This window comes from Nerophis lumbriciformis, linkage group LG20 (genome assembly GCF_033978685.3).
Source record: "Nerophis lumbriciformis linkage group LG20, RoL_Nlum_v2.1, whole genome shotgun sequence".
Lineage (NCBI taxonomy): Eukaryota > Metazoa > Chordata > Actinopteri > Syngnathiformes > Syngnathidae > Nerophis > Nerophis lumbriciformis.
The window spans coordinates 5,451,727-5,478,097 of NC_084567.2; the positions used below are offsets into that span (position 1 = coordinate 5,451,727).

The 26,371-nt window shown below is 42.1% G+C and overlaps 3 protein-coding genes across 3 annotated transcripts in view; all 3 read left to right on the forward strand.

The window, feature by feature from the left end:
- Positions 1 to 26,371, forward strand: part of LOC133619255 (uncharacterized) — a 208,025-nt gene that overhangs the window by 89,111 nt on the left and 92,543 nt on the right. The gene's annotated exons all lie outside the window — the stretch shown is intronic.
- On the forward strand, positions 12,257 to 13,814 carry LOC140679644 (uncharacterized). The gene is made up of 2 exons (XM_072915488.1): positions 12,257 to 12,268; positions 12,584 to 13,814. The coding sequence occupies exons 1-2, from the start codon at positions 12,257 to 12,259 to the stop codon at positions 13,670 to 13,672; spliced, it is 1,101 nt and encodes a 366-aa protein (XP_072771589.1). The 3' UTR covers positions 13,673 to 13,814.
- LOC133619311 (uncharacterized) lies at positions 24,143 to 25,862 on the forward strand. Its single transcript, XM_061980279.2, has one exon. The coding sequence runs from the start codon at positions 24,459 to 24,461 to the stop codon at positions 25,860 to 25,862; it is 1,404 nt and encodes a 467-aa protein (XP_061836263.2). The 5' UTR covers positions 24,143 to 24,458.

Genomic DNA, 26,371 nt, shown 5'->3' on the forward strand with positions numbered 1-26,371 from the left:
GAATGCTCATCAAACACTTATTTGGAACATCCCACAGGTGAACAGGCAAATTGGGAACAGGTGGGTGCCATGATTGGGTATAATAGTAGATTTCATGAAATGCTCAGTCATTCACAAACAAGGATGGGGCGAGGGTCACCACTTTGTCAACAAATGCGTGAGCAAATTGTTGAACAGTTTAAGAAAAACCTTTCTCAACCAGCTATTGCAAGGAATTTAGGGATTTCACCATCTACGGTCCGTACTATCATCAAAGGGTTCAGAGAATCTGGAGAAATCACTGCACGTAAGCAGCTAAGCCCGTGACCTTCGATCCCTCAGGCTGTACTGCATCAACAAGCGACATCAGTGTGTAAAGGATATCACCACATGGGCTCAGGAACACTTCAGAAACCCACTGTCAGTAACTACAGTTGGTCGCTACATCTGTGTGTGCAAGTTAAAACTCTCCTATGCAAGGCGAAAACCGTTTATCAACAACACCCAGAAACGCCGTCGGCTAATGTGAACTGATACAAAGTGGAAAAAAGTTCTGTGGTCTGACGAGTCCACATTTTAAATTGTTTTTGGAAACTGTGGACGTCGTGTCCTCCGGACCAAAGAGGAAAAGAACCATCCGGATTGTTATAGGCGCATAGTTGAAAAGCCAGCATCTGTGATGGTATGGGGGTGTATTAGTGCCCAAGACATGGGTAACTGGGACGGCGTGGCGCAGTGGAAGAATGGCCGTGCGCGACACGAGTGCCCGTGGTTCCAACCCCACCTAGTACCAACCTCGTCATGTCCGTTGTGTCCTGAGCAAGACACTTCACCCTTGCTCCTGATGGGTGCTGGTTAGCGCCTTACATGGCAGCTCCCTCCATCAGTGTGTGAATGTGTGTGTGAATGGGTAAATGTGGAAGTAGTGTCAAAGCGCTTTGAGTACCTTGAAGGTAGAAAAGCGCTATACAAGTACAACCCATTTATCATTTATTTATTTATAACTTACACATCTGTGAAGGCGCCATTAATGCTGAAAGGTACATACAGGTTTTGTAGCAACATATGTTGCCATCCAAGCAACGTTACCATGGACGCCCCTGCTTATTTCAGCAAGAAAATGCCAAGCCACGTGTTACGTCAACGTGGCTTCATAGTAAAAGAGTGCGGGTACAAGACTGGCCTGCATGTAGTCCAGACCTGTCTCCCATTGAAAATGTGTGGTGCATTATGAAGCCTAAAATACCACAACGGAGACCCACGGACTGTTGAACAACTTAAGTTGTACATCAAGCAAAAATGGAAAATAATTCCACCTGGGAAGCTTAAAAAATGTGTCTCCACAGTTCCCAAACGTTTACTGAGTGTTGTTAAAAGGAAAGGCCATGTAACACAGTGGTGAACATGCCCTTTCCCAACTACTCTGGCACGTGTTGCAGCCATGAAATTCTAAGTTAATTATTATTTGCAAAAAAAGTTTATCAGTTTGAACATCAAATATCTCGTCTTTGTAGTGCATTCAACTGAATATGGGTTGAATATGATTTGCAAATCATTGTATTCCGTTTATATTTACATCTAACTCAATTTCCCAAATCTATGGAAACAGGTTTGGAAAGAAAGAGCCGCCATGATTGTTAGCTTGAAGAAGTCAGTGGAGTTCACATCAGAGGAGATGAAAGAATGCAAAAGTCAAAATAAGAAAGTGAAAGAGCAAAACCACCGCTTCCTATTTTGGGCAAATGACACTAATGAATTATTTAGCTTGCATTACTAAGCTCAAAATAGCTATTTGAGTCGACACAAGAGAACACGTAGGTGAAAAAACATTTAATTGTTCAGTTTGTGGTAAAAACCTTTTTCGAAATTGCAGTTTGACTTAACACATGAGAACACACACAGGTGAAAAACCATTTAATTGTTCAGTTTTTTTGGCAAAAGCTTTTCTCAAAATGTCAATTTGACTCAACACATTAGAACACACTTAGGTGAAAAACCTTGTAATTTTTCAGTTTGTGGCAAAAGCTTTTCTCAAATAGCTATTTGAGTCGACACATGAGAACAAACACAGGAGAAAAAACATTTAATGGTTAAATTTATGGTAAAAGCTTTTCTCGAAATTGCAGTTTAACTGACCAGATGAGAACACACGTGGAAATCCATTTAATTGTTCAGTTTGTGGCAAAAGTTTTTCTCAAAATAGCATTTTGACTCAACACATGAGAACACACACAGGTGAAAAACCATTTAACTGTTCAATTTGTGGTGAAAACTTTTCTATTAAGAACCGTTTGACGGAACACATGAGAACACACACATGTGAAAAACCATTTAGTTGTTCAGTGTATTGTAAAATGTTCCAACATAAAGCTGTCACAGTAAAACACATAAGAACACACAAGAGAAAATAACCAATTAGCTTTTTAGTTTGTGGTATGTTGCTCATATGTGGCGACATCCACCCTACCCAGGACCTCCTCACTGCTTCTTTCACAAATATCTGAGGTATTCATACAAACTTGGATTATTTGAAGCATAATCTTATCCACTCATGACCCCATGTCTTCTCTGTATCTGAAACCTTCCTGAACAGTAAGATAGATGATGCTTCAAGTGCTTGGTTACTCCTTCTTCAGTCCAGGGACCTGGGGCCTCATGTGTCAAGTTTGTGCACACTCAAAAACCTGCACTACACCCTTTTTCACTGCAACATTGAGATGTATCAAAACTGACATAATTAAAATGCAGCATGAGACACTGCACACTGATATAGTTCTGTGAAAATGATTGTCTTCTTTGCAAATGTAAAGAAAGTGAACAGTGTGTGATTTACTGCAATACTGTCAGTCTTTGAACTTTTTATTTGTGCTTTCTTGAAATTGTTCACACATTGCACAGCTTTTATTTTTCTATCAATACACATTATGTCTAGAAGACAGGAAGTAACTCAACACTCTTGAATAGTTTCTACCTCAGTTTATATGGTTTGTTGAGTTAGCACAGGATTAATATGTGGAAATGACAAATGAGGTAGTTGATACATAGAATAGTTTTTCTCTATGCTTTATTTAGTTTTTTGTTCAAACCTAGATGGGTTGTGACTTAAAGTTTAATAGTAACACTGAGATTAAGTCTAAGTTCATTGTGTTCTTCAAGGTGTTTTTGAAAAGGTGCCATTTTTTTCCCACAAAATATTTTACTAACTTGGAGTATTTGTCAAGATGATTATTCATTCATTTTTAGGATGTGCTTGTTCTATGGCCAAAGTAAAAAATAAAGAAAATACTCTGAAGTTGTCGTAGTCGTATTTTTAAGTTATCATGCCATGATTTTACCCGTCCCGCCCACGTGGAAATAGATTTTCCTCCATGTGGCCCCTGAGCTAAAATGAGTTTGACACCCCTGCTGTAATGTGACTCATGTGAGCAGGTTACTGTATAAACACATTTTGTTATAAGTTATAAAAATGTGTTCAGTTCTCAGAGACACATCAATGTCAGGCTGACAATCGCTCTTCCGCTTTCTCCAAACACGAGAACAAAGCAGCTCCTACTGACTTGTGATTGGTCAGACCGTGCCCATCTTAATCACATGGCTAATTTCAATATAATAAATTGTGATGTAACACAATTGAATATCTTATATGCTCAGACAGTAATGTGTTTATATAAGTTTAGATTGTGTTATGATGTTTGTAATGGGGAAAGATGTTAATGTGTCTTGTTTTCATGTTTGCATTTAAGATAGTTGGCATTTAGCATGATAGCTGTTAACTGGCGATTAGTGATGTTAAGTGCCTAAGATGGTAGTTATTGATTAGCAGTGTGATGAGGGCTTTCTGCTGGTGAGTGATTAGCACTACAGTTAGAGCCACCTATCGCTAGGTAGAAATGAGCAGTTTCACCAACATTTTTATGTGAAACCATATTACTAACTGTCTGGTGTTTGACAGGATTCATGGAAGTTTATTGTCATACCAGCACACGATACACATGAGATGGCACACAATTTAGTAGCACGTGAACAATAGGATTGGTCCTGGTGGAGATCTACACTCTTAGTGCTTTTCTTCTTTATTCAGAGTAATCATTTGACTTTCTAAAGGTTTTTAACTAAAACAACTAAGTAGGTTGAAAAATTTTTCTGTTTCATGTAGTATTTAAAATGTATGATTTTGTTCTTCAATGTTTGCCCTTTTTATGGTTTGAACAACAGCCATGGAAAAAGTCTGTGCACGTGCTTGTATATATATATATTTTTATTTTCAAAGAGTTGTTGTCCATTATTTAATGTTAGATACTTTTGCCAACCATTGTTTTAAAACAAGATTAAATTTACTTTAGTTTGAAAAACAACTGTTGTGGAGTAGGAAACGGAAGTGGCGTGCTTTTAGCGCATGCGCAAATGTACTTGAAGCCAAGCAAAAAGACGAGGACCGCATGCTATGGTTGTTCGGAGATTCTTCGAATTCACGATCTTAAAGTCATATGATTCACAGCAAATATAGCAACAAATATCTCAATTGGTATTTTCCAAAGCCACGAAACGTGCATTGAGTTTGGAGCGATATGTGAAGTGAAGATTGAAGACGTGATAGAAGATGGACGACTACTGCTATGCTAAGATGGCGACGTCCGCTAAAAGAGAACATGAAAGAGAATCAACTTCCAGCAAATCACCAACGGAGATAAAGACGAAAGATGAAGGTGAGTGAGTTGAAGTTTTGTCATTTGAAAACTATTTGAATTTCAAGCCCTTAAAGTGTAAATGAGCCGACCTTGTTGAAGAATGTAAAGAAAGAGCCGCCATGATTGTTAGCTTGAAGAAGGCAGTGGAGTTCACATCAGAGGAGATGAAAGAATGCAAAAGTCACATTTAGAAACTAAAAGCAAAACAACAACTCTGTTAGGCTCGTTTGGTGTGTTTTTATTTTCATCATGTCGTGGTTTTGAGGTGAGGTGAGTATTTAGTCACATTAAACAAAGTCTCTGTACAGTTTGTCGTGTCGTCAAGTAACAGAAAAGAATGGACGTGTTCAAGTCGCGAGCAACGACTCGTTAGCAGCGTGTTTTGAAGACTAGCCTACAGTTGTTTGGTCGCTGTCTGAAATTTTTAATCAAAACAGAAGAGTTTCTCTTTCCTATGTTTGGCAAATGCCACAAATAAAAAAGTTAGCGAGCATTACTAAACTAAGTTGTTCCTCGAGTCCATCATGTTTTTGGATGGATTTTTGAGTGGACATAACAGCCATTATCTCTAAGGCCCCTTCTACACGAAGCAAGCTACGGTTATCCAGGATAAATCCCACCTAACCTTATCCTTGTCCACACACACACAATGCCACCGTTTAAGACCCCCTCCCACTCCGTCTGCTGGCGCAACGCGACCTAATACGCATGCGTGGAAAATGCGCCCTCATAGCCATCTCCAGTGTTGCTTTGTGTGCAAGTTCTTAAATGTAACTTATCTGAACAATATCCAGTGTTGTGGTATTTCAATTAACTGGAATCCAGTGTGCTGTGGGGCCTTATTGTAGTGAATCACACCTGAGCCATCTTCTATCCATCATCTTCCGCTTATCCGAGGTCGGGTCGCGGGGGCAGCAGCCTAAGCAGGAAAGCCCAGACTTCCCTCTCCCCAGCCACTTCGTCCAGCTCTTCCCGGGGATCCTGAGGCGTTCCCAGGCCAGCCGGGTGACATCGTCTTCCCAACGTGTCCTGGGTTTCCCCGTGGCCTCCTACCGGTTGGACATGCCCTACACACCTCCCTAGGGAGGCGTTCAGGTGGCATCCTGACCAGATGCCTGAACCACCTCATCTGGTTCCTCTCCATGTGGTGGAGCAGAAGCTTTACTATGAGCTCCCCCCGGATGGCAGAGCTTCTCACCCTATCTCTAAGGGAGAGCCCCGCCACCCGGCGGAGGAAACTCATTTTGGCCGCTTGTACCCGTGATCTTGTTCTTTCGGTTTTAACCCAAAGCTCATGACCATAGGTGAGGATGGGAACGTAGATCGACCGGTAAATTGAGAGTTTTGCCTTCCAACTCAGCTCCTTCTTCACCACAACGGATCGATACAGCGTCTGCATTACTGAAGACGCCGCACCGATCCGCCTGTCGATCTCACGATCCACTCTTCCCTTATTCGTGAACAAGACTCCGAGGTATTGATTGATTGATTGATTGATATATTTTTATTTCAAATATGCATAAAAACAAGAGCAAACCTGATCCAATACAGTACTATAGCCTTAACAGACATTATAACAAAATGAAAACAATGGAAAAGAAAAAACAAAAACAAATGAGCATTGGACTTTCTTTTTCTTTTTTTTTTTTACATATTTGAAAAGGAGTGAGAAGAAGTTTACACTTATTTAATCCCACCCCCTTTCTTTAAATCATAAATTTCTCTGAGCTAGAACTACCTGTTCACTCAATGTACAAACTTAATGAACTTGTATATACATAAATTATAGATATATACATACATATGCACACTACACACATACATAGCCACACCATTACCACTAGTGATCATGGAAATGGTATGATGCCACCACAGCAACACCACTGCCTCAATGGGCAGCCCCACACTCTTCTGTAACATAAACAAGCCAATATCAAAGCCCTTCTTCATCTCTGTACCTCTGGAATAGCATGTACCTATACTTCTTTTTAAACTGGTTTATATTTGGACATTGCTTTAACTCCACATTCAAACCATTCCATAATTTCACTCCACAAATTGAAATACAAAAACTTTTAATGGTCGTTCTATAACTAAGCATTTTGAAATTTAAATTCCCCCTTAAATTATAACCGCCCTCTCGTGTGCTGAACAATTTTTGAATGCTTCCTGGGAGTTTATTTATTTTGGCTTTATACATTATTTGTGCAGTTTGATACAAAATAATATCATTAAATTTTAATATTTTTGACTGTAAGAATAGTGAGTGAGTATGGTCCAGATATCCAACCTTGTTGATGATGCGTACAGCTCTTTTCTGAAGTGTAGTTATTGAATTTAATGAGCTTTTATAATTATTCCCCCAGACTTCCACACAGTAGGTTAAGTATGGTAAAACTAATGAACAGTAAAGAATGTGGAGTGATTTGTGATCCAGAACCTGCTTTGCTTTATTTATTACTGAGATGCTTCTTGACAGCTTAGATTGTACATGTTTTATATGTGATTTCCAGTTAATTTGATCGTCAATTGTAACTCCAAGGAATTTTATTTCAAAAACCCTTTCAATATCCACCCCATCTATTTGTATCTGCACCCTTGTTTCACGTGTCCTCTTTCCAAACAGCATTAATTTAGTCTTAGTCAAGTTTAATGACAATTTATTGTAGTTAAACCAAGTTTTTAGTTTACTCATTTCTTCCATAATGACTTCTTGCAATTGATTTAAGTCATCCCCTGAGCAAAAAATATCAGTGTCATCAGCAAATAACACTAATTTCAATAATGTAGACACTTTACATATATCATTGATATATAGGATGAACAGTTTTGGCCCCAACACTGACCCCTGGGGGACACCACAAGCAATATCCAAACACGATGAACAGCAATCCCCCAACTTCACAAACTGTTGTCTCTTATTTAAGTAACTTTTAAGCCAATCTAGTACAACTCCCCTAATTCCATACTTTTCCATTTTATTGATTAATATATCGTGGTTAATTGTGTCAAATGCTTTTTTTAGATCAATAAATATTCCCATTGCATATTGTTTCTTTTCTATGGCATTTGTGATTTCCTCTTATTGTTTCAACTATTGCCATTGATGTAGATCTGTTTGATCTAAACCCATATTGACAGTCAGAGAGTAATTTATGTTTTTCTATAAATGCATCTAACCTGTTATTAAATAGTTTTTCTAATATTTTAGAGAATTGTGGAAGTAAAGAGACGGGTCTATAGTTTGTGAAGTGGTGCTTGCTCCCAGTTTTAAACAGAGGTATAACTTTAGCTATTTTCATTTCATTTGGAAATGACAAATTACAGATATATGTTAATGGTTTTGATATCCCTGTAATGACCTTTTTTACCAATGCCATACTAATGTCATTGGAGTCAGTGGACATTTTGTTCTTACATTTGTTTACAATATCCAACACTTCTTCTTCACCCACTGCATTTAAAAACATAGAATTGGGATTTCTCTCCAACAATCCCTCCATATTTTTACCAGTTGTCCGTGGATCTGGGATTTTTTTTGCAAGTTCGGGTCCAATACTTACAAAGAATTTATTTAAGGCATTAGCCACATCTTCCATATTATCATTTTCTTTATCATCATTCGTGAAATACGTTGGATAGTTAATTGAAGAGGTACTGTTTCTTATAATACTGTTTAATAAATTCCATATTCCTTTGATATTGTTTTTATTATCATCTAGTAATTTCTTATAATAATCTCTCTTATTTGACCTTATAATATGAGTTAATTTGTTTTTATATTTTTTATATTTATATTCTGCTTCTTTTGTTTTCAATCTTATACATTCCCTGTAAAGAGTGTTTTTCTTTTTGCAAGCATTTTGTAATCCCTTTGTGATCCAAGGACAATTAGTATATTTTCTTTTACTGGTGCATTCTTCTCCTCTCTGAGCTGCCACCTTAACGTGGTAGAGGAGTTTGCGTGTCCCAATGATCCTAGGAGCTATGTTGTCCGGGGGCTTTATGCCCCCTGGTAGGGTCTCCCAAGACAAACTGGTCCTAGGTGAGGGATCAGACAAAGAGCAGCTCGAAGACCTCCATGAATAATAAAAAACAAGGACCCAGATTTCCCTCGCCCGGACGCGGGTCACCGGGGACCCCTCTGGAGCCAGGCCCGGAGGTGGGGCACGATGGCGAGCGCCTGGTGGCCGGGCCTGTCCCCATGGGGCCCGGCCGGGCACAGCCCGAAGAGGCAACGTGGGTCCCCCCTCCAATGGGCTCACCACCCATAGCAGGGGTCATAGAGGTCGGGTGCGATGTGAGCTGGGCGGCAGCCGAAGGCAGGTTACTTGGCAGTCCGATCCTCGGCTACAAAAGCTAGCTCTTGGGACGTGGAACGTCACCTCGCTGGGGGGGAAGGAGCCTGAGCTAGTGCGCGAAGTGGAGAAGTTCCAGCTAGATATAGTCGGACTCACTTCGACGCACAGCAAGGGCTCTGGAACCAGTTCTCTCGAGAGGGGCTGGACTCTCTTCCACTCTGGCGTTGCCGGCAGTGAGAGGCGACGGGCTGGGGTGGCAATTCTTGTTTCCCCCCGGCTCAGAGCCTGTACGTTGGAGTTCAACCCGGTGGACGAGAGGGTAGCTTCCCTCCGCCTTCGGGTGGGGGAACGGGTCCTGACTGTGGTTTGCGCTTACGCGCCAAACCGCAGCTCAGAGTACCCACCCTTTTTGGATTCACTCGAGGGAGTACTTGAGAGTGCTCCCCCGGGTGATTCCCTCGTGCTACTGGGGGACTTCAATGCTCATGTTGGCAACGACAGTGAAACCTGGAAAGGCGTGATTGGGAAGAATGGCTGCCCGGATCTGAACCCGAGCGGTGTTTTGTTATTGGACTTTTGTGCCCGTCACAGATTGTCCATAACGAACACCATGTTCAAACATAAGGGTGTCCATATGTGCACTTGGCACCAGGACACCCTAGGCCACAGTTCCATGATCGACTTTGTAGTTGTGTCATCGGATTTGCGGCCTCATGTTTTGGACACTCGGGTGAAGAGAGGGGCGGAACTTTCTACCGATCACCACCTGGTGGTGAGTTGGCTGCGATGGTGGGGGAGGATGCCGGACAGACCTGGCAGGCCCAAACGCATTGTGAGGGTTTGCTGGGAACGTCTGGCAGAGTCTCCTGTCAGAGAGAGTTTCAATTCCCACCTCCGGAAGAACTTTGAACATGTCACGAGGGAGGTGCTGGACATTGAGTCCGAATGGACCATGTTCCGCACCTCTATTGTCGAGGCGGCTGATTGGAGCAGTGGCCGCAAGGTAGTTGGTGCTTGTCGTGGCGGTAATCCTAGAACCCGTTGGTGGACACCGGCTGTGAGGGATGCCGTCAAGCTGAAGAAGGAGTCCTATCGGGTTCTTTTGGCTCATAGGACTCCCGAGGCAGCGGACAGGTACCGACAGGCCAAGCGGTGTGCGGCTTCAGCGGTCGCAGAGGCAAAAACTCGGACATGGGAGGAGTTCGGGGAAGCCATGGAAAACGACTTCCGGACGGCTTCGAAGCAATTCTGGACCACCATCCGCCGCCTCAGGTAGGGGAAGCAGTGCACTATCAACACCGTGTATGGCGAGGATGGTGTTCTGCTAACCTCGACTGCGGATGTTGTGGATCGGTGGAGGGAATACTTCGAAGACCTCCTCAATCCCACCAACACGTCTTCTTATGAGGAAGCAGTGCCTGGGGAGTCTGTGGTGGGCTCTCCTATTTCTGGGGCTGAGGTTGCTGAGGTAGTTAAAAAGCTCCTCGGTGGCAAGGCCCCAGGGGTAGATGAGATCCGCCCGGAGTTCCTTAAGGCTCTGGATGCTGTGGGGCTGTCTTGGTTGACAAGACTCTGCAGCATCGCGTGGACATCGGGGGCGGTACCTCTAGATTGGCAGACCAGGGTGGTGGTTCCTCTCTTTAAGAAGGGGAACCGGAGGGTGTGCTCTAACTATCGTGGGATCACACTCCTCAGCCTTCCCGGTAAGGTCTATTCAGGTGTACTGGAGAGGAGGCTACGCCGGATAGTCGAACCTCGGATTCAGGAGGAACAGTGTGGTTTTCGTCCTGGTCGTGGAACTGTGGACCAGCTCTATACTCTCGGCAGGGTCCTTGAGGGTGCATGGGAGTTTGCCCAACCAGTCTACATGTGTTTTGTGGACTTGGAGAAGGCATTCGACCGTGTCCCTCGGGAAGTCCTGTGGGGAGTGCTCAGAGAGTATGGGGTATCGGACTGTCTGATTGTGGCAGTCCGCTCCCTGTATGCTCAGTGCCAGAGCTTGGTCCGCATTGCCGGCAGTAAGTCGGACACGTTTCCAGTGAGGGTTGGACTCTGCCAAGGCTGCCCTCTGTTCATAACTTTTATGGACAGAATTTCTAGGCGCAGTCAAGGCGTTGAGGGGATCTGGTTTGGTGGCTGCAGGATTAGGTCTCTGCTTTTTGCAGATGATGTGGTCCTGATGGCTTCATCTGGCCAGGATCTTCAGCTCTCACTGGATCGGTTCGCAGCCGAGTGTGAAGCGACTGGGATGAGAATCAGCACTTCCAAGTCCGAGTCCATGGTTCTCGCCCGGAAAAGGGTGGAGTGCCATCTCTGGGTTGGGGAGGAGATCTTGCCCCAAGTGGAGGAGTTCAAGTTCCTCGGAGTCTTGTTCACGAGTGAGGGAAGAGTGGATCGTGAGATCGACAGGCGGATCGGTGCGGCGTCTTCAGTAATGTGGACGCTGTATCGATCCGTTGTGGTGAAGAAGGAGCTGAGCCGGAAGGCAAAGCTCTCGATTTACCGGTCGATCTACGTTCCCATCCTCACCTATGGTCATGAGCTTTGGGTTATGACCGAAAGGACAAGATCACGGGTACAAGCGGCCGAAATGAGTTTCCGCCGCCGGGTGGCGGGGCTCTCCCTTAGAGATAGGGTGAGAAGCTCTGTCATCCGGGAGGAGCTCAAAGTAAAGCTTCTGCTCCACCACATCGAGAGGAGCCAGATGAGGTGGTTCGGGCATCTGGTCAGGATGCCACCCGAACGCCTCCCTAGGGAGGTGTTTAGGGCACGTCCGACCAGTAGGAGGCCGCGGGGAAGACCCAGGACACGTTGGGAAGACTATGTCTCCCAGCTGGCCTGGGAACGCCTCGGGGTCCCACAGGAAGAGCTGGACGAAGTGGCTGGGGAGAGGGAAGTCTGGGCTTCCCTGCTTAGGCTGCTGCCCCCGCGACCCGACCTCAGATAAGCGGAAGAAGATGGATAGATGGATAGTTGACTGCTAATTGGGCAGTTTTAACTGCGCTAATATTTGGCATCAAGTTAACCAGCAGGGGAGCTGGTTAACTTATGAGAGTAGTATGTGTGTTTGTGAGAATGTCAACGTGTTGTCTGAGTGACGTCAGTGAGTGAGCGGGCGAGTAAGGAGAGGTAGTGGTAGCATGTGCAGGAGTGTTAATAGCATGGTGGATGTCCGGTTGTGCCCTGTGGAAATAATAAATAAAGTGAGCAAGTTGTAACTTATCGACGGCCTCGTCCTTCCGACCAAAGAGCGGAGCTTAATGGACCCAGTGTTACCCTCGACAAAACATGGGCCCTAGAGTAAGTCACCGCCGCACTGCGGCATTCAGATGAAAGAACGGTACCGGTTCTTTTCAAAGGTGGTATAGTACCGATTTCAATTGATTAGTACCACGATATTTTATTAGTAGCAGTATACTGTACAACCCTACTACACACACATACAGTACATAGAAGAAAGTGTGTTTTTGTTGTTTGTGTCTTGCAGACGTCCAGCAGCTGATCGGTAATCCAGAAGAAGTTTCCCCTCAGTTAGGGGGGAGCTCCACTTTGAAGCAGGAGACTCCACAACCACCCTGCATTAAAAAGGAAGAGGAGGAACTCTGCATCACTCAGGAGGGAGAGTGTCTTCTAGGACGAGAGGAAGCTGATTACATCAAGTTTCCACTGAGTATTCTCTCTGTGAAGACTGAAGATGATGAAGAGAAACCACAAGTAAACAACCTCTTAGCTCCACTATCAGATAGTGAGGCTGAAGACGAGGTTGAAGAACCTCTGAGCAGCGATAAAGACTGTGAAGGTGATATGAGGACTCACACTGACAACAAACACTCTGAATGCTCTACAAAGAAGAGAGGTGAAACATGTTTGAGCTGCTCAGTTTGTGCTGAAAGTTTTACTCAAAAGAGCAGTTTGACTCGACACATGAGAACACACACAGGTGAAAAAACATTTATTTGTTCAGTTTGTGGCAAAAGCTTTTCTCAAAATAGGTCTTTGACTCGACACATGAGAACACACACAGGAGAAAAACCATGTACTTGTTCAGTTTGTGGCAAAAGCTATTCTCGAAAATGTGGTTTGACTCAACACATGAGAACACACACAGGAGAAAAACCATGTACTTGTTCAGTTTGTGGCAAAGGCTTTTCTCAAAATAGCTATTTGACTAAACACATGAGAACACACACAGGTGAAAAACCATTTAATTGTTCAGTTTGTGGCAAAAGCTTTTCTCAAAATAGCTGTTTGACTCGACACATGAGAACACACGCAGGAGAAAAACCATGTACTTGTTCAGTTTGTGGCAAAGGCTTTTCTCAAAATAACTATTTGACTAAACACATGAGAACACACACAGGTGAAAAACCATTTAATTGTTCAGTTTGTGGCATAAGCTTTTCTCAAAATATCTGTTTGACTCACCACATGAGAATACACACAGGAGAAAAACCATGTACTTGTTCAGTTTGTGGCAAAGGCTTTTCTCAAAATTGCTATTTGACTAAACACATGAGAACACACACAGGTGAAAAACCATTTAGTTGTTCAGTTTGTGGCAACAGCTTTTGTCAAAATAGCTATTTGACTCAACACATGAGAACACACACTGGACAAAAATCATTTAGTTGTTCAGTGTGCTGTAAAAGGTTCTCACGTAATGCAGACGCAGTAAAACACATGAGAACACACAAGGGAAAATAACCAATTAGTTGTTTAGTTTGTGGTATGTTGCTCATATGTGGTGACATCCACCCTACCCAGGACCTCCTCACTGCTTCTTTCACAAATATCTGAGGTATTCATACAAACTTGGATTATTTGAAGCATAATCTTATCTACTCATGACCCCATGTCTTCTCTGTATCTGAAACCTTCCTGAACAGTAAGATAGATGATGCTTCAAGTGCTTGGTTACTCCTTCTTCAGTCCAGGGACCTGGGGCCTCATGTGTCAAGTTTGTACACGCTCAAAAACCTGCACTACACCCTTTTTCACTGCAAAATTGAGATGTATCAAAACTGACTAACGCATAAGTGATGCTGGGTAACTGTTTGCATAACAAATTGCCAACTTTTACTCCTCAGACTGATTGATGTGCAAATCAGAGACATATGAACAATTAACCCCCAACACCCACAACCCAACCCCCACCTCCCTCGACATGGTCCTGGTGGAGATCTACACTCTTAGTGCTTTTCTTCTTTATTCAGAGTAATGATTTGACTTTCTAAAGGTTTTGAACTACTAAGTGGGTTGAAAAATATGTATGTGTTTCTTGTAGTATTTAAAATGTAGAATTGTTTTTCTTCAATGTTTGCCCTTTTTCTGGTTTGAACAACAGCCATGGAAAAAGTCTGTGCACATGCTTGTATATATACATTTTTTATTTTCAAACAGTAGTTGTCCGTTTTTTGATGTTAGATACTTTTGCCAACCATTGTTTTAAAACAAGATTAAATTGCCTTTATTTTGAAAAACATCTGTTGTGGAGTAGGAATAGGAAGTGTCTGTATTCTAGCGCAAATGTACTTGACGCCAAGCAAAAAGACAAAGACCGCATGCTATGATTTTTTTGGAGAATTTTCGAATTCACGATCTTAAAGTCATATGATTCACAGCAAATATAGCAACAAATATCTCAATTGGTATTTTCCAAAGCCACGAAACGTGCATTGAGTTTGGAGCGATATCTGAAGTGAAGATTGAAGACGTGATAGAAGATGGACGACTACTGCTATGCTAAGATGGCGACGTCCGCTAAAAGAGAACATGAAAGAGAATCAACTTCCAGCAAATCACCAACGGAGATAAAGACGAAAGATGAAGGTGAGTGAGTTGAAGTTTTGTCATTTGAAAGCTATTTCAAGCCCTGAAAAAAGTGCCGACCTTGTTGAAGAATGTAAAGAAAGAGCCGCCATGATTCAGAGGTGGGACCAAGTCATTGTTTTGCAAGTCACAAGTAAGTCTCAAGTCTTTGCCCTCAAGTCTCGAGTCAAGTCCAAAGTCAAGACTGGAAAGTCTCAAGTCAAGTCCTAAATCCTGCATTTTGAGTTTTGAGTCTTTTCAAGTCCTTTTAACCACAGACTAGGGCTGGGCGATATGGCCTTTTTTTAATATCACGATATTTTAAGGCCATATCACGATACACGATATATATGTGGATATTTTGCCTTAGCCTTGAATGAACACTTGATGCATATAATCACAGCAGTATGATGATTCTATGTGTCTACATTAAAACATTCTTCTTCATACTGCATTAATATATGCTACTTTTAAACTTTCATGCAGAGAAGGAAATCACAACTAAAAAAATCACCATTTTTTTCATACGGTGTTGATCTAGAAATGTTTGCTTTGGCATTTTAATGGTATGGGCGTGTGGCACCGAACGGAGATGTTGACGTGCGGAGTAAGCACAGTTCATTCTCTAGCGGGTGACTTTTCAAATGATGCTACATATTAGCAGAAATGCTCATTTTTATAGCAACGCTTTCGCCCCACATTTGACAAATTACGGTTGTCTGTTCAACATATTCCCACTTGAAGCCAAACCACCGCCAGACGATGGACCCCCTGCTGTTTTGCGGGGGAATTAATTATTCCTTCATTTGTTACCAGATTCGCACCTTCTTTCTCTCGTATTATTGCTAGCATCACAGCTAACGTTAGCCATGCTGCTACCTCTCTGCTGCGAGAGGTCGTATACGTATGTGACGTCTGACGTGACAGTATGTGACGTATGTAGAAGCTGCGCTTGCTGTCTGAGAGAAGGAGACACAGTAAAGAGCGAGAAGAGCCTGTAGTGTAATGCCAGCAGCTAAAAGCAACGGCGTGAGAACGCATACTCGAATATCACGATAGTCATTTTCTATATCGCACAGAGACGAACCCGCGATATATCGCGCATATCGATATATCGCCCAGCCCTACCACAGACTAATATATTCACACAGATTGTGTATGCTTATCAAACGCTGTTTTTATTTATTAAAACAAGTGCATTTGAAATTGCAGGAAAAAAATAGTGCTGATATTGCACTTCATAATAGCACTATTAACCAGTTCCACTGTACTTATTTGCACAAAAGTGTTAACATTGTATTTCCATGGCATATTGCATTGTAACTAGTTCCATAGCGGTTTCTATCCTGTTCTCACCTTATCTCATTGATCTCATCTCATACTGTATGTGTGTTTATGTGTGCGTACACATGAAAAACATAACAAATACATGAACATGACAATGAACCGAGTTGGTACTTTTTAGATGTCAGGGCTCTATGCAATATGTACACATATTCTTAATATAGTATACATTTTAACTGACCTTTATTTGACTATGTTTGTCTTTTTGTAGGTGGCTAAAATATGCGGTGCTGCTGACCGCCGTCTAATGTTACGTTGCTGTGTGTGATACATTGACTAACGTAACGTTACGTGTAGGTACCTCATGCAAGCCTGCTTAAAATAAATCACTTGACAAAAAGTATGAATACGGTAGCGAACTGCAGTGGACGCAACAGATTGCCGTGTTTGCAATGAAGTTATAACCATAGACATCTTATAAGTAGACGCAGCATTGGCTGCTGTGACGCGAGCAATTTGGCCGCCATCTTGAAGTGGTGATGAGGAGCCGGCGAGCAGCCTAAACTGACAGTTGACAGGTAGAAAACAAAGATGCCGGCCGGGCTGGTGTTCAGCGTTTTCCTGCTCAAATGAGCGGACTGTTGAAAATAGGAATCGGGGGACTACTTTTCGTAAGTAAGATTTGACATTAACGTACTATTGGTTTGTTTTGTGAAAAGAATATTAGCACAGAGTTGAGAAGGAGCAAAGATCTTCAATATTTGTATGTGAAAATCACAAAGAAATCTTCTGGGGGGCGGATAACCTCCCTACATACCATACCAACTTTATTTATAAAGCCATTTAAAAACAAGCACAGTTGAAAAACAAAGGGCTGTACACCACAAATAAATAGAGGCAAAGGACAGACTAAAAAATAACATTTAAAACAGAAATAAAAATACACATTTAAAAAGTAAATATAAATTACCCTAAGAACAGTTTGTTAGATAAAAAACAATTTAAAAAAACAGGGGTTTGGTTTACAAACTTTCAGCCCCACCTAAAACAAAATTCACCAACCGCCACTGATTATGATGCATTCTCATTTTAGGCAAAATATAAAATAATACTTTCTTAACAGTATAATTGTAACCAGGAATAAGTCTTCAAGTAACAATAATCAAATACTAACATTGTTGGGTAAACCAGAATTTGGTTTTATTCTGAATCAAGTGAAACAGATTGGTGGTTTTAGCTGATATAAAGACTTTAAGGTGTTTATATATGTTTATGTTGAAGTATTTGGCAGACGCTTTTATCCAAAGCAACATACATAAAAAATACATATAAAACAATCACTATAAACAAGATCATTTAAGGAAAGAAAGTAATATATATAATATAAATTCAAAGTGTCAAGACAGGATAAACTCTCTGCTGCTGCAGCAACAGAGATACAGTCTATAAGATGTATAGATATCTAATGTATTCATGCATTGTTTATGTAGGATACACGCATGTATATATAACCTAATCATATTGTTTCTTCAACTTAAAAATAGTTTACCGTTTTTTTTCCCTTCTCTGGGATTATATTCCCAGTTTTGATCTCGGATGTCTGGTCACTTATAGCATATAAGATTATTCTATTACTGTTAAGCAAACTTTGAATAATTAAAACATGTGTCCTTTATCATAGCTACACGTATGACGAAAAAGCGCGTGAAAATCAGTTGTATTCAGTGAGGTAAAATGAATTAAATGCGCTGACAGTTCATTGCTCCTGCCAAATGAATTGCTCTGAGTGGAGCGGATCACCACTCCAAGATGGCGGCCACGCGTCTCGTCTGCGCCAGTAGGCAGTAGCGCTCGATGCTGCGTCTACTTATAAGATGTCTATGGTTATAACGTTAGCAGTGAGTTTACAGCCTCACTGATTTAACTACACAGCAAATAAAAGTCACGTTACTTAGCCAATAAACGTTATTTTGAATTCAAAACTTACCCTTCTTTGTGCAACTTCAAATGTCGAACGAAGTTGGAAGTTGTTGCGTCTCCGTATGTAATATTCGAACTGCGGGATTTGCATATGGCAATTCGTTTTTTGTTGACCAAGTCGTAGTTTTTATACCCGAACGAAACCAACTTTGGCATAATTGTTTTTCACCGCCGCGTTGTTTGACAACTCTTGGTCATTAGTTCTCCTGCAATTCGATTGGATGAATGCTGCGTGATGAAAACAACGTAGATCTAATTTGATTGGCTGTTGTACAGAGAGCACACCAGCTGACAGGAACAACACGCTGAGAGACACAGACGAAGAAAATGAAAGATATGAAGCGCTCCCAAATAACTTTTTAAGCTTTGGGTTTTGGGGAAAGTAGCAAGTCAAAAGGCTCAAGTCCAAGTGAAGTCACAAGTCATTGATGTTAAAGTCTAAGTCGAGTTGCAAGTCTCTTTACATTTTGTCAAGTCGAGTCTAAAGTTATCAAATTCATGACTCGAGTCTGACTCGAGTCCAAGTCATGTGACTCGAGTCCACACCTCTGGTATTTAAAATGTATGATTTTTTTTTTCAATGTTTGCCCTTTTTCTGGTTCAAACAACAGCCATGGAAAAAGTCTGTGCACGTGCTTGTATATATATATATTTTTTTATTTTCAAAGAGTTGTTGTCCATTATTTAATGTTAGATACTTTTGCCAACCATTGTTTTAAAACAAGATTAAATTTACTTTATTTTGAAAAACATCTGTTGTGGAGTAGGAAACGGAAGTTGCTGTCTTTTGGCGCATGCGCAAATGTACTTGAAGCCAAGCAAAAAGACGAGGACTGCATGCTATGGTTGTTCGGAGATTCTTCGAATTCACGATCTTAAAGTCATATGATTCACAGCAAATATAGCAACAAATATCTCAATTGGTATTTTCCAAAGCCACGAAACGTGCATTGAGTTTGGAGCGATATGTGAAGTGAAGATTGAAGACGTGATAGAAGATGGACGACTACTGCTATGCTAAGATGGCGACGTCCGCTAAAAGAGAACATGAAAGAGAATCAACTTCCAGCAAATCACCAACGGAGATAAAGACGAAAGATGAAGGTGAGTGAGTTGAAGTTTTGTCCTTTGAAAACCATTTCAAGCCCTTAAAGTCTAAATGAGCCGACCTTGTTGAAGAATGTAAAGAAAGAGCCGCCATGATTGTTAGCTTGAAGAAGGCAGTGGAGTTCACATCAGAGCAGATGAAAGAATGCAAAAGTCACATTTAGAAACTAAAAGCAAAACAATAACTCTGTTAGGCTCGTTTGGTGTGTGTAAGGAAGGGATAGTAGTTATTTTAGAGTTGGGACACGTTGACAGATTCCGGCCAGAGAATCCTTTAATCATCTTTATTGCTGAAAGGTAGATGTGAATGTGTGTGTGTGTGTGTGTGTGTGTGTGTGTGTGTGTGTGTGTGTGTGTGTGTGTGTGTGTGTGTGTGTGTGTGTGTGTGTGTGTGTGTGTGGTCTAAACAAATAGAGAAAAGAGGAAAAATTACAATCCAATTATATACTCATTAATATGCAGCAATATACATGTATATGCATACATAATATAATATAATATAATATAAAGGTGTGCATGACAACAACATATATACTGCATTTAACTATGCATGAACTTCAAACAAGTTTCTAAGCTTCAGAGCCATAAATGGCGATTATGTGGTCTCTGTCGCCATCTAAAGGCCAAACTCCGCCATCGCAGTTGCAATGACGTTAAATAAACTACACGTGAATGTAAACGCCGTCAACGAGACTAATTATCTCTCAATTGACCCAAACACAACTGAACTTAGCATACGATGCACCAAACATTTGCAGAAGTAGCAAGGCACGACATTCAGTTCAAATGCTGTAACAGTATGTGACAAAACTTACATTTAGTCGTCAACGCACACAAGGCTGGCTGCCACCATTGATTGAAACCGGCTATTCTGACAAAGACGTGCTTTAAAGGGGAAATGACGTCACAGATTGACCTATCAACTTAAAGACACAGGAACATTACAAAACTGGTTAAAGACACACAATAGGCTTTCGTTTGGTGTGTTTTTATTTTCATCATGTCGTGGTCTTGAGGTGAGGTGAGTATTTAGTCACATTTAACAAAGTCTCTGTACAGTTTGTCGTGTCGTCAAGTTGGCTGTTATGTCCACTCAAAAATCCATTCAATAACTTGATGGACTCGAGGAACAACTTAGTTTAGTAATGCTCGCTAACTTTTTTATTAGTGGCATTTGCCAAACATAGGAAAAAGAAACTCTTCTGTTTTAATTAAAAAATTCAGACAGTGACCAAACAACTGTAGGCTAGTCTTCAAAACACGCTGCTAACGAGTCGTTGCTCACGACTTGAACACGTCCATTCTTTTCTGTTACTTGACGACACGACAAACTGTACAGAGACTTTGTTAAATGTGACTAAATACTCACCTCACCTCAAGACCACGACATGATGAAAATAAAAACACACCAAACGAAAGCCTATTGTGTGTCTTTAACCAGTTTTGTAATGTTCCTGTGTCTTTAAGTTGATAGGTCAATCTGTGACGTCATTTCCCCTTTAAAGCACGTCTTTGTCAGAATAGCCGGTTTCAATCAATGGTGGCAGCCAGCCTTGTGTTCAAGTCGTGAGCAACGACTCGTTAGCAGCGTGTTTTGAAGACTAGCCTACAGTTGTTTGGTCACTGTCTGAATTTTTTAATTAAAACAGAAGAGTTTCTTTTTCCTATGTTTGGCAAATGCCACTAATAAAAAAGTTAGCGAGCATTACTAAACTAAGTTGTTCCTCGAGTCCATCAAGTTATTGAATGGATTTTTGAGTGGACATAACAGCCACTATCTCTAAGGCCCCTTCTACACTAAGCAAGCTAAGGTTATCCAGGATAAATCCCACCTAACCTTATCCTTGTCCACACACACACAATGCCACCGTTTAAGACCCCCTCCCACTCCGTCTGCCAAGGCAACACGACCTAATACGCATGCGTGGAAAATGCGCCCTTATAGCCATCTCCAGTGTTGCTTTGTGTGCAAGTTCTTAAATGTAACTTATCTGAACAATATCCAGTGTTGTGGTATTTCAATTAACTGGAATCCAGTGTGCTGTGGGGCCTTATTGTAGTGAATCACACCCGAGCCATCTTCTATCCATCATCTTCCGCTTATCCGAGGTCGGGTCGCGGGGGCAGCAGCATAAGCAGGAAAGGCCAGACTTCCCTCTCACCAGCCACTTCGACCAGCTCTTCCCGGGGATCCCGAGGTGTTCCCAGGCCAGCCGGGAGACATAGTCTTCCCAACGTGTCCTCGGTTTTCCCCCTGGCCTCCTACCGGTTGGACATGCCCTACACACCTCCCTAGGGAGGCTTTCAGGTGGCATCCTGACCAGATGCCTGAACCACCTCATCTGGTTCCTCTCCATGTGTTGGAGCAGAAGCTTTACTTTGAGCTCCCCCCGGATGGCAGAGCTTCTCACCCTATCTCTAAGGGAGAGCCCCGCCACCCGGCGGAGGAAACTCATTTTGGCCACTTGTACCCGTGATCTTGTTCTTTCGGTTTTAACCCAAAGCTCATGACCATAGGTGAGGATGGGAACGTAGATCGACCGGTAAATTGAGAGTTTTGCCTTCCAACTCAGCTCCTTCACCACAACGGATCAATACAGCGTCCGCATTACTGAAGACGCCGCACCGATCCGCCTGTCGATCTCACGATCCACTCTTCCCTCATTCGTGAACAAGACTCAGAGGTACTTGAACTCCTCCACTTGGGGCATGGTCTCCTCCCCAACCCGGAGATGGCACTCCACCCTTTTCCGGGCAACAACCATGGACTCAGACTTGGAGGTGCTGATTCTCATCCCAGTCGCTTCACACTCGGCTGCAAACCGATCCAGTGAGAGCTGAAGATGCTGGCCAGATGAAGCCATCAGGACCACATCATCTGCAAAAAGCAGAGACCTAATCCTGCAGCCACCAAACCAGATCCCCTCAACGCCTTGACTGCGCCTAGTAATTCGGTCCATAAAAGTTATGAACAGAATGGGTGACAAAGGGCAGCCTTGGCGGAGTCCAACCCTCACTGGAAACGTGTCCGACTTACTGCCGGCAATGCAGACCAAGCTCTGACACTGATCGCACAGGGAGCGGACCGACACAATCAGACAGTCCGATACTCCATACTCTCTGAGCACTCCCCACAGGATTTTCCGAGGGACACGATCGAATGCCTTCTCCAAGTCCACAAAGCACATGTAGACTGGTTGGGCAAACTCCCATGCACCCTCAAGGACCCTGCCGAGAGTATAGAGATGGTCCACAGTTCCACGACCAGGATGTCCACGCGATGCTGCAGAGTCTTGTCAACCAAGACAGCGCCACAGCATCCAGAGCCTGAAGGAACTCCGGGCGGATCTCATCTACCCCCGGGGCCTTGCCACCGAGGAGCTTTTTAACTACCTCAGCAACCTCAGCCCCAGAAATAGGAGAGCCCACCACAGATTCCCCAGGCACTGCTTCCTCATAGGAAGACGCAGCCAACTCACCACCAGGTGGTGATCGGTAGAAAGCTCCGCCCCTCTCTTCACCAGAGTGTCCAAAATCGGTAAATCCGATGACACAACTACAAAGTCGATCATGGAACTGCGGTTTAGGGTGTCCTGGTGCCAAGTGCACATATGGACACCCTTATGTTTGAACATGGTGTTTGTTATGGACAATCTGTGACAGACACAAAAGTCTAATAACAAAACACCACTCGGGTTCAGATCCGGACGGCCATTCTTCCCAATCACGCCTCTCCAGGTTTCGCTTTCGTTGCCAACATGAACGTTGAAGTCCCCCAGTAGGACAAGGGAATCACCCGGGGGACCACGTTCCAGTACTCCCTCGAGTGTATCCAAAAAAAGCATTTGCCATTTTCCGTAGTCTTCCCTCGACACTACCTTTTTTTTTATCTAATCCATGGGAGCCGGTATTCTCGTTATCTCTCCTTCGACAAATGGACAAAGTTTTTCGGTAAGTAGAATCACAGCTGACCTGGACATTCGAATGTTCTCTTGTCGTTTGAGAAGTGTTGTATCCCAAATAGCTGCAATCGCTTTTTCTTAAGGTATCCATGTGTGAATTCCACAAGCGTCTGTACATGTAGAAGAAGGAGAAAGCTTTGACTGTAAACAGAAACTTAGAGTCAATTAATAATTTTACAAGGTTAAAATATGAATTAAAATGCATTAAACACATTGGACTTGTCTCGTTGCACTCAAATAACAATTTACAATTTTCCATATTACATATAGTCTGCTATAATCAAGGATTAGATTAGAATAGAACATAAAGTTTTACTGACATTATATTAAATTATTCATGATTTAACGTTGCCACTCCTGGTCTGTGTTTTAAGAAAAATACAATTATTAATTAAGTACTAAAAACAAAACTATGAATACATGTACACAGATAAGCCATGTAGCAGGTAAAACACATTTATTAAAGACAAAACATTGTAGGAATTTGTTACAAAATGTAGTCATTTCACTTGCATTAGTTGACTGCTAATTGGGCAGTTTTAACTGCGCTAATATTTGGCATCAAGTTAACCAGCAGGGGAGCTGGTTAACTAATGAGAGTAGTATGTGTGTTTGTGAGAATGTCAACGTGTTGTCTGAGTGACGTCAGTGAGTGAGCGGGCGAGTAAGGGGAGGTAGTGGTAGCATGTGCAGGAGTGTTAATAGCATGGTGGATGTCCGGTTGATCCCTGTGGAAATAATAAATAAAGTGACCAAGTTGTAACTAATCGACGGCCTCGTCCTTCTGACCAAAGAGTGGAGCTTAATGGACCCAGTGTTACCCCCGAAAAAACATGGGCCCTGGAGGTAGTCACCGTCGCACAGCGGCATTCAGATGAAAGAGCGGTACCGGTTCTTTTCAAAGGTGGTATAGTACCGATTTCAATTGATTAGTACCACAATATTTTATTAGTAGCAGTATACTGTACAACCCTACTACACACACATACAGTACATAGAAGAAAGTGTGTTTTTGTTGTTTGTGTCTTGCAGACGTCCAGCAGCTGATCGGTAATCCAGAAGAAGTTTCCCCTCAGTTAGGGGGGAGCTCCACTTTGAAGCAGGAGACTCCACAACCACCCTGCATTAAAAAGGAAGAGGAGGAACTCTGCATCACTCAGGAGGGAGAGTGTCTTCTAGGACGAGAGGAAGCTGATTACACCAAGTTTCCACTGAGTATTCTCTCTGTGAAGACTGAAGATGATGAAGAGAAACCACAAGTAGACAACCTCTTAGCTCCACTATCAGATAGTGAGGCTGAAGACGAGGTTGAAGAACCTTTGAGCAGTGATAAAGACTGTGAAGGTGATATGAGGACTCACACTGACAACAAACACTCTGAATGCTCTACAAAGAAGAGAGGTGAAACATGTTTGAGCTGCTCAGTTTGTGCTGAAAGTTTTACTAAAAAGAGCCATTTGCCTCGACACATGAGAACACACACAGGTGAAAAACCATGTACTTGTTCAGTTTGTGGCAAAGGCTTTTCTCAAAATAGCTATTTGACTAAACACATGAGAACACACACAGGTGAAAAACCATTTAGTTGTTCAGTTTGTGGCAAAAGCTTTTCTCAAAATAGCTATTTGACTAAACACATGAGAACACACACAGGTGCAAAACCGTTTAGTTGTTCAGTTTGTGGCAACAGCTTTTCTCAAAATAGCTCTTTGACTCGACACATGAGAACACACACAGGAGAAAAACCATGTAATTGTTCAGTTTGTGGCAAAAGCTTTTCTCGAAATAGCATTTTGACTGAACACATGAGAACACACACAGGAGAAAAACCATATAAGTGTTCAGTGTGTGACAAAAGCTTTTGTGTTAAGACCAATTTGACTAAACACATGAGAACACACACAGGTGAAAAACCATTTAGTTGTTCAGTTTGTGGCAAAAGCTTTTCTCAAAATAGCTATTTGACTAAACACATGAGAACACACACAGGTGCAAAACCGTTTAGTTGTTCAGTTTGTGGCAACAGCTTTTCTCAAAATATCAATCTGACTGTACATATGAGAACACACACAGGAGAAAAAACATTTATTCGTTCAGTTTGTGGCAAAAGCTTTTCTCAAAATAGCTCTTTGACTCGACACATGAGAACACACACAGGAGAAAAACCATGTAATTGTTCAGTTTGTGGCAAAAGCTTTTCTCGAAATAGCATTTTGACTGAACACATGAGAACACACACAGGAGAAAAACCATATAAGTGTTCAGTGTGTGACAAAAGCTTTTGTGTTAAGACCAATTTGACTAAACACATGAGAACACACACAGGTGAAAAACCATTTAATTGTTCAGTTTGTGGCAAAAGCTTTTCTCAAAATAGCTATTTGACTAAACACATGAGAACACACACAGGTGAAAAACCATTTAATTGTTTAGTTTGCGGCATAAGCTTTTCTCAAAATAGCTATATGACTAAACACATGAGAACACACACAGGAGAAAAATCATGTAATTGTTCAGTTTGTGGCAAAAGCTTTTCTGTTAAGAGTAATTTGACTGAACACATGAGAACACACACAGGTGAAAAACCATTTAATTGTTCAGTTTGTGGCAAAAGCTTTTCTGGTAAGAGCAATTTGACTAAACACATGAGAACACACGCTGGAGAAAAACCATTTAGTTGTTCAGTGTGCTGTAAAAGGTTCCAACATAATGCAGACGCAGTAAAACACACAAGAACACACAAGGGAAAATAACCAATTAGTTGTTTAGTTTGTGGTATGTTGCTCATATGTGGTGACATCCACCCTACCCAGGACCTCCTCACTGCTTCTTTCACAAATATCTGAGGTATTCATACAAACTTGGATTATTTGAAGCATAATCTTATCCACTCATGACCCCATGTCTTCTCTGTATCTGAAACCTTGCTGAACAGTAAGATAGATGATGCTTCAAGTGCTTGGTTACTCCTTCTTCAGTCCAGGGACCTGGGGCCTCATGTGTCAAGTTTGTGCACGCTCAAAAACCTGCACTACACCCTTTTTCACTGCAAAATTGAGATGTATCAAAACTGACTAACGCATAAGTGATGCTGGGTAACTGTTTGCATAACCAAGTGCCAACTTTTACTCCTCATACTGATTGATGTGCAAATCAGAGACATATGAACAATTAACCCCCAACACCCACAACCCAACCCCCACCTCCCTCGACATGGTCCTGGTGGAGATCTACACTCTTAGTGCTTTTCTTCTTTATTCAG